This window comes from Saccostrea cucullata, unplaced genomic scaffold (genome assembly GCF_032062105.1).
Source record: "Saccostrea cucullata isolate Sc308-1 unplaced genomic scaffold, CSIRO_AGI_Scuc_v1 ctg19, whole genome shotgun sequence".
Taxonomy (NCBI): domain Eukaryota; kingdom Metazoa; phylum Mollusca; class Bivalvia; order Ostreida; family Ostreidae; genus Saccostrea; species Saccostrea cuccullata.
Window position 1 is genome coordinate 101,279 of NW_026940018.1, and position 12,632 is coordinate 113,910.

At 33.6% G+C, this 12,632-nt stretch overlaps 1 protein-coding gene across 1 annotated transcript; it reads right to left on the reverse strand.

The window, feature by feature from the left end:
- Positions 1-3,836: 3,836 nt before the first annotated feature.
- On the reverse strand, positions 3,837-12,550 carry LOC134254531 (merlin-like). The gene is made up of 15 exons (XM_062737056.1): positions 12,367-12,550; positions 11,640-11,768; positions 10,857-11,063; positions 10,572-10,723; positions 10,190-10,265; positions 9,736-9,870; positions 9,457-9,531; positions 9,101-9,214; positions 8,806-8,928; positions 8,579-8,710; positions 8,404-8,489; positions 8,019-8,127; positions 7,672-7,817; positions 7,334-7,493; positions 3,837-5,697 (listed from the first exon to the last, which is right to left on the reverse strand). The coding sequence occupies exons 1-15, from the start codon at positions 12,472-12,474 to the stop codon at positions 5,647-5,649; spliced, it is 1,803 nt and encodes a 600-aa protein (XP_062593040.1). The 5' UTR covers positions 12,475-12,550; the 3' UTR covers positions 3,837-5,646.
- Positions 12,551-12,632: the final 82 nt, after the last annotated feature.

The following is a 12,632-nucleotide window of genomic DNA, read 5'->3' on the forward strand; positions in this document are numbered from 1 at the left end:
CAAGATGCTTCCGTATACATGTATACTATAATATTTAACCCCTTGACCTTGACTTTCATGATTAACCTAATCTTAACTTTGGTGATTACGTTTGCATGGCATATGATTGAGCGTAAGTATTCTGACACAATTTGTCATAAATATTGGTATCCATCCACTTTAAGACACCTTGAAGTTCGACTTACATTTCAATTTTTTTAATATAAGTCATGACTTTAGAACGAGAAAAAAAAATAAGGCTTTCCTGTTATACATGTGTATTACCTGTGATAAGACCTTTCTAAATAAACTATGATTTTCCTCCCGTGACCTTGACATTGAAGTTTGAAACTTTTCAAAGACTTTAATCTTGGTCATGATTTTTGAATGAGAAGAGGTAGTACTTTCATATTTCACATGTACATTACCTGTAACAAGGCCTTTACAAATACACCATAGTTTTTGACCCCGTGGCCTTGTCCTATTTTAAAATGAATCTCCTTATTACTTTTGATAGAGAAGGAACAGAGCTTTCATATTTGACATATGCATTTCCTGTAACAAGATTTTTCCGAGCATGATTTAATTTTTGACCTCTTGCCCTTGACTTTCATATTGACCTTATTTTAACTTTGATGATTACGGCATATGATAGGGCGTAAGTATTTGAAACAATATGCCATGAATAATTGCATTCCATCCACTAAGACACAAAAAGTGAGGGGCCACAATTCTTTGAATTTGCTGTCGTCCCCCGCTTTCGCGAAACGAGGAACATAAATCTTATTCGTCTGTCCGTCCGTCACAAAATAAAAAATCAAAGTACTCAGAGGTACAGAGAGCCGGGCTCATTTACAGAGTAGAAGGAATTTCTTACATGAACCACGTTTATATTCTGATGAAAAAATTATTTTAAAACTATCAATATAAATGATAAGACACTGACAGTGAGTTTTTCAATCCTAATACCACGGTCCGATTTGTCAGAATCAGAATTAATCTGGTACCGCAGCTGAATGTAAACAAACAGGCCAGTCTGGTTCCCTCTCCTGCTTTACCTCGTATGTGTAGAGAACCACGATAACACTGATTAGCAAAAATCCTTACGCTAATGAACTATGTTCTTTGACTTAGGACTGAAGTTTTCAAAGTCATTACTACTAATGTTTATTTATATAGATAAAAACTTCTTTTTATTTTTGTTGCTTTATTTAGCGTTTGTATTATCTCAAAAGCGGTTGAGAGTAAGAACTATATTTTTGCACGTAACTTTAAAATGGCGACTAACTTCCTGCCTTGAACAGGATGACATAAGCCGGCAATTGCTCTTTGAGCAATAAGCCCGGCTAATGAAAAATCTTGGTCATATCTTTTGAATGAGAAGAGATAGGGCTTTCATATTATACATGTATATTACCTGTGACAAGACCTTCTAAGTACACTATGATTTTTGACCCTGTGACCTTGATGTTTGACCTCATTTTAGGTAAATTAAACGTTACTTTGAATTGACAATAACTTTTGAATGAGAAAAGATAGGGCTTTCATATTAAAGATGTATACCTGTGACAAGGCCTTTCTAAATACACTATAATGATAATTCGTGACCTTGACCTTGAAGTTTTACCTACTTTATAAAAACTTTAACCTTGGTCATGACTTAAGAATTAGAAGAGATAGGGTTTTCATATTAGATCTGTGTATTGCGTGTGACAAGACCTTTCTAGATACTATGATTTTTGCCCCATGACCTTGAAGTTTGACCTACTTTAGAAAAATATATAGACTTAAAATTCGCCACAACTTTTAAATGAAAAAAGATAGGGCTTTCATATGAAACGTGTATTATCTAAGACAAACCCTTTCTAAGTACACAATGATTTTTTATCGCGTGACCTTGAAGTTTAACCTACATTTCAAAAACTTTACCCTTCCTCACGACTTTTGAATGAGAAGACATATGTCTCTCATATTAGCCCTGTGTATTGCTTGTGACAAACCTATTTAAATAATATATACACTATGATTTTTGATCTTGTGACCCTGTCCTTGAAGTTTGATCTACTTTTCATTAAATGTTGATTTTCCCATATTTTTGATTGAGTAGAGATAGTGCTTTCATATCTGACATGTGCATTTCCTGTGACAAGATATATCGGAGCATGCTGTGATTTCTGACCCCTTGACCTTCACGCTTCAACTTTTTTTGTTTGTTTTGAAAAATCAATTTCGGTGAGGTCTTCTGAATGACATATGAAAGGGCATTCATATTTGACACAAAATGCCATAAAAATTGACCAATGACAATTACTAATCTGAGCGTTTTGGTCCAGGGGCCTTTTTGTACTAGATTTTACTGAATTGATAAACTAAAATATATACAATGTACCGATATTTAAACATTGGAATAAGTGTTAATTGATTTTTTTTTCGATGACGCCAGTAGGAAATCCTTTGATTAATACCATACCTCTAATTTGCTGAAAGATGTCTTTAAAAATACGTTGAAATGTCAGAAATAATTAAACTTTTCCGTTATGTTAACTTGTTTGTCACGAGTGAAAGAAAGAGAACCAGGTTAGAATTATGCATCTGATATTTTTTATCAATACCTTGACATCTGGTTCATGGACAATTTAAGTATTGTATAAATACTTTTAGTGAATGGCTGATACTAGTATCTTAAAATTTCCATTGCTGATTTGAAAAAAAAAAAGTCATTTCGCTCTTTCATAATTCTAACTTAATCACTTCACTGAAATATCCTTCTTTTTAAACTAAACATCAATCAAGGCCAAGCGTTTCATACTATTTTTTTTTTAGACAATACACATAAAGACACTCAAAAAGGTTTATGTGCTTATGATTTCTGAGTTGAGCATTGTTTTCTTTCTTTCTTTTTTTTGTTTTATACAAAACAAAAAATCAACAATGTTATGGGTTTAGAGAAGGAGAGGGTTTAACTCCAGAGAGCACTTTTTAAGTTTTAATATACAGTGAACTGTTAAATATGCATGGATATTAATTTTAAAATATACATTAAAAAATTCAGCTTGCGTGTGAAGTAATTCTCTGAGAAATGTGTGTTCAAACTTTGTTAGGTGTGAAATCGAGATGAAAAAATATGAAAGGAAGACGGTCAGTTTTGCGTTTCATAATTAAATAAATTACCACAATTAACACTCATACACTGTAATAAATGTAAAATGTCAAGTTCAACTTATTTGTGCAGCATCACAAGTTAACCCTGATTTCACCGTTTGGAGCATACAAGAGTTAAAGGCAAACAAGCCTTTCAATAAACATTTTCACAAGTAAAGATTTTATTTTGCAAAAAGTGTGAAGGTATCCCCCCCCCACAATATAGGTGCATGCTGTAAATATGATCATAATTTGCACTACTTGTTAATCATCGACAAGCTGCTGCATTTCATTTATTAAGAAGTGGCCTATCGACTTCAATGCTGACCTGAATGAATATGGCCGTTCTTCAATGTTTGACAATTCAAGTTGCCTTTTATTTTCAACACAACTGAGTACTTGTAGTTGCCCATAATGCATTGCTACTCATTCATCAGTGGGTACAGTAAACAGATAGCTAATTTACATGCAAATTTATGCTGACATCAGAAAATCTAGTGGTCTCGCGATCAGTTCAATTGAGGAAAAAAGTGAATTTCCTCTCCCCAAAGATCTTTAATTGTAAGTTTGGAAGAGAAAAAAATCTAAGATGTGAAATTGTACAGAATGACAGATGACAGACAAGGAAAAGGATGCAGATGGACCATACAAAACTAGCGCCTGCTGCTGGGGCTTTAATAAATATTATACTAAGAAACTACATATATAAAACTTGCTACGAAAACTGACATAGATTTATTGATAATGTTATTGCACATTCCTTTGTTCTCTCAAAATACAATACAACCAGTTCTTTCTCACATTAGGTATTGATGGACATTCAGAACTCATTCAAAAAGTGTTTTAACTAAATTCAAGCAGCTCACAATAAGGATCTTGTTAATAGATCATCTGTTTTAACAATAAATAGTACAAATCATTTAGAAAAATCATTCAGAATGTCAACAAAAATCTTTTACATTGTTGACTGAAAGCAACAGTTGGTTTTTATTAAACATCTGTATCAGACATGTTTGTTGTTTAACGGGTAAGTACAATACATGTACTAAATAAAGTGAAACAATAAGTAATTTGAATTTTGATAAAATTTGAACTTAATCAAATGACAATCTCTATAAAATTTTTGAAAGACTTATAATGTTCATTTCTAGCTTAAAAATCAGTGGATGTGTTTATCAAAATAAAAAAAAAATTTACTAATACATGTGTAACCATAGCTTTTTAAATACATGTAAACATCGTTCTTGAAATGAGGTCAACTATTTCTACACAGCTTTTCCTAGCATCTTGCACACAATATAAGGCACTTCCCAGTGATTCTACATCATTCTATGCCCCTATGATACAACCCTGTAGGTATAGTGAAATTGTATGAACTACATATAGATACTAAAAATATTATGCATGATAAATGTACTTTAAAATATGAGTAAAGATGGGGAAGCATTGGGCCCAAGTGTTTAACTGAAACTTGATATAGGATGAATGGTCGAATAAAAGCTACAAACAAATTTAAGATATGTTGGTTGGATAAAATATTATCAGTGTATGATCACTACCATAAAAATATCAGCAGAATTTGAAAATTTTAAGAACAAAATACTTTAAAATTTCATATTTTTATGGACTCTATGTTTTCAAACATGCACTAAAAATTAATAAAAACAACATTGGGGTTTAACAGAGCTTATTAATAACTGGATTTAAGAAAGCTAACAGACTTGTATAAATTACAATTTTTCTGAGTATTCGGGTACTCAATTGGAAAAATGTCTGAGTAACCTATTATCAAATATTGACCGATTTGACATCCCTAAAATGAATACAACCCAAATTTGTACATAAACTTTAGTACGAGATCCTTTACATTGAATGCCCACTGAAGAAAATTTTTGGGACCCTGTAACTTAGCTAAAACTATATAGAGCTTCTAATTTAGAGATCCACTGAATTTTCATTAAAATTCTTAAATGGAGTGGCAAGAAAAAAATACAGTATCAACAATATCACATGACATAATTTCTACATGAACAGTGTATCATGGTGGGATTAATAAGTAAATCTGAAAGACAATGAATGTGCTCAGCAAACACATGTACTAAGATTATCAACATGATATATAGATTACTGTTCGATATTAAAGACATGATGAAAGAAACACACGAGAAAAGAATTCAAACTCCTAAAGAGGAGTTACAAATTGAATTACAGATATACATCATTTTGACAGTAGTATCATTATACAAGAGCTTGTATGGCAATAATGAACACAATATTTGAAATGAAACTTGTGTCAAATATTTAAAATGCAAAATAAAAGCAGATTTTTAAAATGTAATTCCCAAGTCCTACCCTTCCCACACTGATTTCAATTCCATCAAATGGCCAGCACTACAGGAAAGTAATAAATATTGATCATAAAATGCAGCACCATTACAGCTTAAGTGGCCTTCTAGGCAGTAATACTGGTTTGCAAGCATTAAGGTATGGATTACACAAAGGTCAATCCCACATATCACATTTTCATCATAGTTCCTCGAAGAATGCCACACGTGCTTGAGCAGAATTTGCTTTAGCCTGAAAAGAGAAAACAAGAGCTTTACAATCTTAAGATATGAGTCACAGTGATTGATTCAGTTTTCATCCTATAATTTTGTTAAATTTGTTCAAAAATCATGTAGGACAAGTCACCTAAAAAAGGGTCAGAAACTCTCAAATGACTGGTTATCAAAACGGGGACTTCAATACAGGAAGTAAGAGATTTTTGAAATAGATCTGCATAATCAGAACCACAACCAAATATTTCAGATGACAGTGTAAATTCTCTATGTAGAATATTGTCTCTAAGTGTTCAATATTTATTATTTTCATTGGATATTGCTCTCACAAAGCTCACTTGTTTGCTTATTGTATTCATTTTGTTCTCTTGCATTGAAATCCCTAAAAGATATTGCCCTAATGCAGTTTGCCTATCTTTCTACAGAGTCTGAGTGTAGAAAATATCCCCTCTCTGTTTACTACATTCACTAAGCCCCCCTGTCTGAGTGGAATATTTACTATCCCCTTCTGGATACTACATTACAGCCCACCTACCTGTCTGAGTGTAGAATATTTACTATCCCCTCTCTGGATACTACATTCACTAAGCCCACCTACCTGTCTGAGTGTAGAATATTTACTATCCCCTCTCTGGATACTACATTCACTAAGCTCACCTACCTGTCTGAGTGTAGAATATTTACTATCCCCTCTCTGTTTACTACATCCACTAAGCCCGCCTACCTGTCTGAGTGTAGAATATTTACTATCCCCTCTCTGGATATTGTATTTTATACAGCCCGCCTACCTGTCTGAGTGTAGAATATTTACTATCCCCTCTCTGTTTACTACATTCACTAAGCCCGTCTACCTGTCTGAGTGTAGAATATCCCCTCTCTGGATACTGTATTTATACAGTCTGCCTACCTGTCTGAGTGTAGAATATTTACTATCCCCTCTCTAGATACTACATTCATTAATCCCACCTACCTGTCTGAGTGTAGAATATTTACTATCCCCTCTCTAGATACTACATTCACTAAGCCCACCTACCTGTCTGAGTGTAGAATATTTACTATCCCCTCTCTGGATACTGTATTTTATACAGCCTGCCTACCTGTCTGAGTGTAGAATATTTACTATCCCCTCTCTAGATACTACATTCATTAATCCCACCTACCTGTCTGAGTGTAGAATATTTACTATCCCTCTCTCTGTTTACAGCCTGCCTACCTGTCTGAGTGTAGAATATTTACTATCCCCTCTCTGTTTACTACATTCACTAAGCCCGCCTACCTGTCTGAGTGTAGAATATTTACTATCCCATCTCTGGATACTACATTCACTAAGCCCACCTACCTGTCTGAGTGTAGAATATTTACTATCCCCTCTCTGGATACTGTATTTATACAGTCTGCCTACCTGTCTGAGTGTAGAATATTTACTATCCCCTCTCTGGATACTACATTCACTAAGCCCACCTACCTGTCTGAGTGTAGAATATTTACTATCCCCTCTCTAGATACTACATTCACTAAGCCCACCTACCTGTCTGAGTGTAGAATATTTACTATCCCCTCTCTGTTTACTACATCCACTAAGCCCACCTACCTGTCTGAGTGTAGAATATTTACTATCCCCTCTCTGGATACTGTATTTTATACAGCCTGCCTACCTGTCTGAGTGTAGAATATTTACTATCCCCTCTCTGGATACTACTCTCATGCAGCCTGTCCAGATCTGTTTCTTTCTCTTCCACCTTTAGCACCTCTATTTCTGATTTGAGCTCCTTTAGTTGTTCCTGAAGGTGTTTTGACTTCTCCATGTATTCAACCCTATAACAAACCATAGTCAATTTCAGAACTGTACAGTACCAGAAAATAATCAAATATATACATGTAATTTTACACCACTCAAATAAAAATCTTATATTTCTTTTGTTCCTTTTGGTGATTCGTGAAAACAATGTCAATAATGATGATTTGAAAAATTTCCAATAGTATGTTTTTGAACCTTTCTCTTTCTATCTCCTGGGACAACTGATCCATGTCCCCGTCCCCCAGAAGTTCACAGCTGATCTCCCCGTCAACAGGAACATGAGTTGGTCCAATGTGGAAATCTGAGAGGTCAGAGGTCAGTGAGGCAAGGGGGAACATTGTCTACAAAAAGAAATTAACAACATTTAAACTTATCTATAATTTGTAAATCTCAATTAAATTTTACTGTTTGGATTTTATATACAGTTTATGAGCTGTAGTTTAGCATTGGGAGAACAATTTTTTTAAGATAGTGTACTTTGTATGATATATATTTGACATAAGATAAAAGACTAGCTATATCAATGCTACACTGGCCCCTACCGGGTAGGTTGGGGAGACTCGGGCCACCTCCAGCAGCCTTTCTTTGGCTAACTTTTCTGACAGTCGCGCCTGACTGAGCTCTTCCTTCAGCTGTTCTGCTTCTTTGGCTCTGAATGAAACATTTGAATCTATGTATTAAGAACCTCTATGAAATAAAAGAAAAACAGAGGTCTGACATATAATTCATTTTTTCTTTCCGATTCAATTTCATCAGATGACCAGCATTTCTATCATACTCAAATTACATTACAATGCATATATTTTATACTACATTTTATTTATTTGACTCCCACTAATTTTTACATACATGTATGTCATAGAATTATCTTTTTCATAATTTATATATGCTTGTATTAGAATAAAATTCTCTGTCCAAAACACCCACCTTCTTTCTGAGTCCTCCAGTAACTTAGTGGCAATCATTTCATATTCCCTGGCTCTAAACTCCATTAAGATTCTCTCCTCCTCAGTCTAAACAAAACAAATCAAATTCATAGAGATTAAAATTTCTTTCTCAGTTTCTTTCTACACCAAAAAATCTATAATTATGAGTTATGTACCTTGATGGCAGTAATTTTAATGCTTTGTATCTCCCTCTCTGTGTCAGTGGCTTTCTGAGTCAGGAGCTGTGCTTCCTCCTCCGCAAATCTCGCCTTCTCCGCTAACAGCTCTGTCGTCTCCTCAGATCGCTTCTATAATCATTCAAATAAGAGAAATTTTAGAAAAAAAAAATTGCAATTAAAACTCCTTTTCTACAATGTAGTGTATTTTTTTTCAGACAACTTACCAACATTTCCTGTGCAGTCCTTACTTCCTCCTGCATTTGAGACAACTTTCTCTCTAGATCTGCCTTTTCTTTTAAGGCTTCCTCTTTCAGTTGCTTTTCTTTGGCCAGTTTTGCCCTGTCACACTATTAAATTTAAAAACATTCATCTCAGACATGTAGCTTACTGACAGCTTTCCTTAACTGACTCATATAGCAACCAAATTTAAGATAATATTCGAAATAACTGCATGAACATGATGACAGATACAAATTTTGTTAATTTTAAATAAACTTTTCCACTTCAACGTTCACTTACCCTTTTCCGCTGTCTCTCGTCTCTGGCATTGGCTTTCATTTGCTGGATCTCCATAGAATCAGGTTTTCTCCTTCTCATAAACAACTCATGGTTTCCTACACATAACTCTAAAATCTGAAGAGAGAATACATTCAGATATTACTACGTTTATATGGGTCTTTATTCTCCATTCTCAATTTATTGAGCTTGTATCTAAAACATAAATATTCTCTATCAAGCTAACTGCATGCTGATTTTAGACAAAACTTTTTTTGTATATAAATATGCCATATGGAGAAACAAAAAAAATATTTATATTTAACTCAAGTTATGAATCTGAAGAACGTCTATTAAACAAAATTATATTGAATACTCACTAGTTTATTAATTTTCACTTTTGGTGCATAGAAAATAAAATCTGGGACTTTCTTTCCAACTGGTTTAATCACAAACTGAAATGACACAAAGTATCGATAAAATTCACTATATATAAGGTCTCATCATTTTATCTCTTCATAATCATACATTAAGCATCAATTGCGGGGGGAAAAAATGCTTCAAATATTGCTGACTATTTCTGATCATACACCAAAAAGCTGCTTATAAGAAACATGAGCAAGGACAGTGTTTAACACTGCAGTAATTTTTGGACTCGCCTTTTTTTCTTTAAATGAGATGTTTTTGACTTCACTCCAAGGGAAGGTAATTTTAGGTTCTAGTCTATTGTTCTGGTTATATACATTAAGTCCTAAAGCATCCACACCCAACCAAAGTTCTGTGTTCTTCTTGTTCTGAAGTGCAATAAAATAATATTCTTTATTGATGAACATCCTTGTTCTTTTAAAATTGCTAAGATTCAAGTCTTTTTCATTTTCATCTTACTTTCATATATTCTCTCATTTAATTTGTCTGACAATTACCAGTATCCAACAACTTGATGAAAATGAAATCATCTTATTGCAAGATCAAGGATAACAACATACAGCTGTTTTGTACATGTCTCATTTATTTGCTTCTAATCATAAGCTCCTTTGCATTTCATAATCTTAAAAACTATTTTTTAAGCAAAAGTAATCCCTGTTTAGTGTTCCTGATGACCTGATCTAGTACCTTAATCTGAAAATAGTTCACACCATACTGCTCCAGATCTTGTGCTATTTTTAGATACTCCATCTCAGCTTCATCACTATAAAAAAAAAAGTTCAGTTAGCTTTATTTTAACGATTTCTCCCTTTTTTTTAAATACAAAAAATATGGTCACGAAAACTATACAGTTGTTTTAACTTAAATGTAGACTTACTTACTCAAAAAAAAAATCTTATCTAATAAACAAAATCATAATTATGTGCCCTAGAAAGTCTTATGATAATAATAAGGAATCTATCAGTTGTTCTACAACTTAAAAAAAATTGCAAGCACTGTCTGTGTTATGTGTTACAGAATCAGAATACCTTGGCATCCCTTTATAGGTTTACATGTTATTACTGTATACCTGGACATTCCTTTGTGGTCAGCATACCACTCCTTTATTCGATCCTCCCACATCTCAGGGGTCATCTGGTACTGGTCAATCACTCGCTGGGGTAAAAGGTCATCACTGGACAACATACCAGGCTTGTAGTTTGCTGGGTCATAATCTCCATACTTAAAGAAATCATAATCATTTCCTTATATAATGATTTATGATAAATATTTAGAAATCAAATAGCATTTTTATTTCAAATCCTGTGCTTTCTTGAATATAGATAGTCTTGTAAATGAATACACTGAACCAAACCTTTGCTTGAACAGCATAGGAGGCCAACAAAACGGAGGCCTCAGGGGGACAGTAGATGTCCATGTTAAGGATGGACTGCTTCACTTGCAGGAAAAATAAATGCTGTGTTATCTCCTGTATCAACTCTTCTGAAACATCCTCTGGGTAAAATTTGGCAAGAAACAGAAAAGGGACTGGAGAATCTTTGGGAACATCTTGATCAAGAACCTGGAAATTTAAGATTCTCGATTGATGCAATGTTTGAGTTGTTTTAAAATACCAGGTAATATCAAATGTTTCAAGACATAACTTTTCAATAAAAGGTCTGAGCAAGTCAAATCATATGAAGTGATAAATTTGCTGCACAATTATTCCTTATGTTTAGAGTATCTATGTGGATTTATTAATTGAAATATCGTCACATTTGAAAAAAAGACGGAATATATGAATAATTAGCACAGCTAATAATAGTCTTATCAGCAGGAATATGTTATTCCAACACTTGTCCTTAGTAACTTGCTAAGAAGAAAAAAGAATCGTTAAGTTTATAAATGCATCACACTGTTACAGCTGATCATCTTTTAAATTCTAAACTCATATCAATATATTTTTTTTTTTTGGATATATTTTGAGGGATTAATATGATTTTTTTTTTTTCATGTTACTATTGTTGTTTACATTACGTTTGTTTCATAACTTGCATTATTGGTCTTTTGCAACTGTTATATGAATTCTAAAATTCTCATTTCAAATGACACCCCCACAGGTATGTGCAGTGTTACATGTATGTATTCTATATTCTACCTTTCTGTCAAATTTTAACCATGAAATGTATCCTTTGGAGTCAACAAACTGTAGTCCAAAGTACCAAGTTTCCCGCAGTCCAATAGTTCGACATACTAGCTCAAATAAATCTTTTCCTGTTGCCTTGTGCTAAAATTATAAATAAAATAAACAAGAAAATTAAACAATCATTCATATGGATATTTAATTATACCACTAATTTCCTTATAAATTTTATGATGACAAGAAATTGAGAATGTTTGTTACTGGGAACAGTCGCTGTCAATGTTGTCTTATAGGCAGGTACTAAATGGGTAAAAAAATGTCAATAATTTAACTGAATTTTAAAATGCTGGCAGTTTCTTGCCAGGTGATGTTTGAATGGATAATAAAAAAGGTCAATGGGGGTCAATTAAGAGATCAATGGGGTTTCTTCAGATCACTGTATAGCTATCTATGTGAGCGATCAAAGGATCTCAGGGTTGTCCCCAAGACGTGGGGGCTGACGGATTTCCTCATCTACAATGACACAATCCCTAAGTTATTCTGGTATTCCCCTTCAACCCTATGTTTGGTATGAACTCTGAACCCATCTACTCTTTAATGTCCCCCACCATTTCAATTCTAGGGAAACTCGGGATCTATTTTCAGCCAAATGGAATTGTTCTTTCTCCAAATGTCACATTGTTAAAGTCCATTTGTTTTGCATACAACTTAAGCATTGCTAGAAAATAAACAGACAACAAACCTCTATATATGAAAATTCTAGCTCAGCATCCATGGTTGTAACTCGAACTGCAAAACTCTTGCCTCCCCCAGCCTGGCTTGAGGCCTTTTTCATATTAACAAAAGGCATGTTGTAAAAGAACAGCAGGTATCAACTCTTCCTTTCCAGCTCTATGTTTGTAACTTCATGATCGAAGTTAAAAGAATACCTATCTGTAATGAGATGAAAACTCTTACTTTGAGGTTTTTAAACTTAAGTTTAACCTATCTTCTTCTCTAAATCTCATT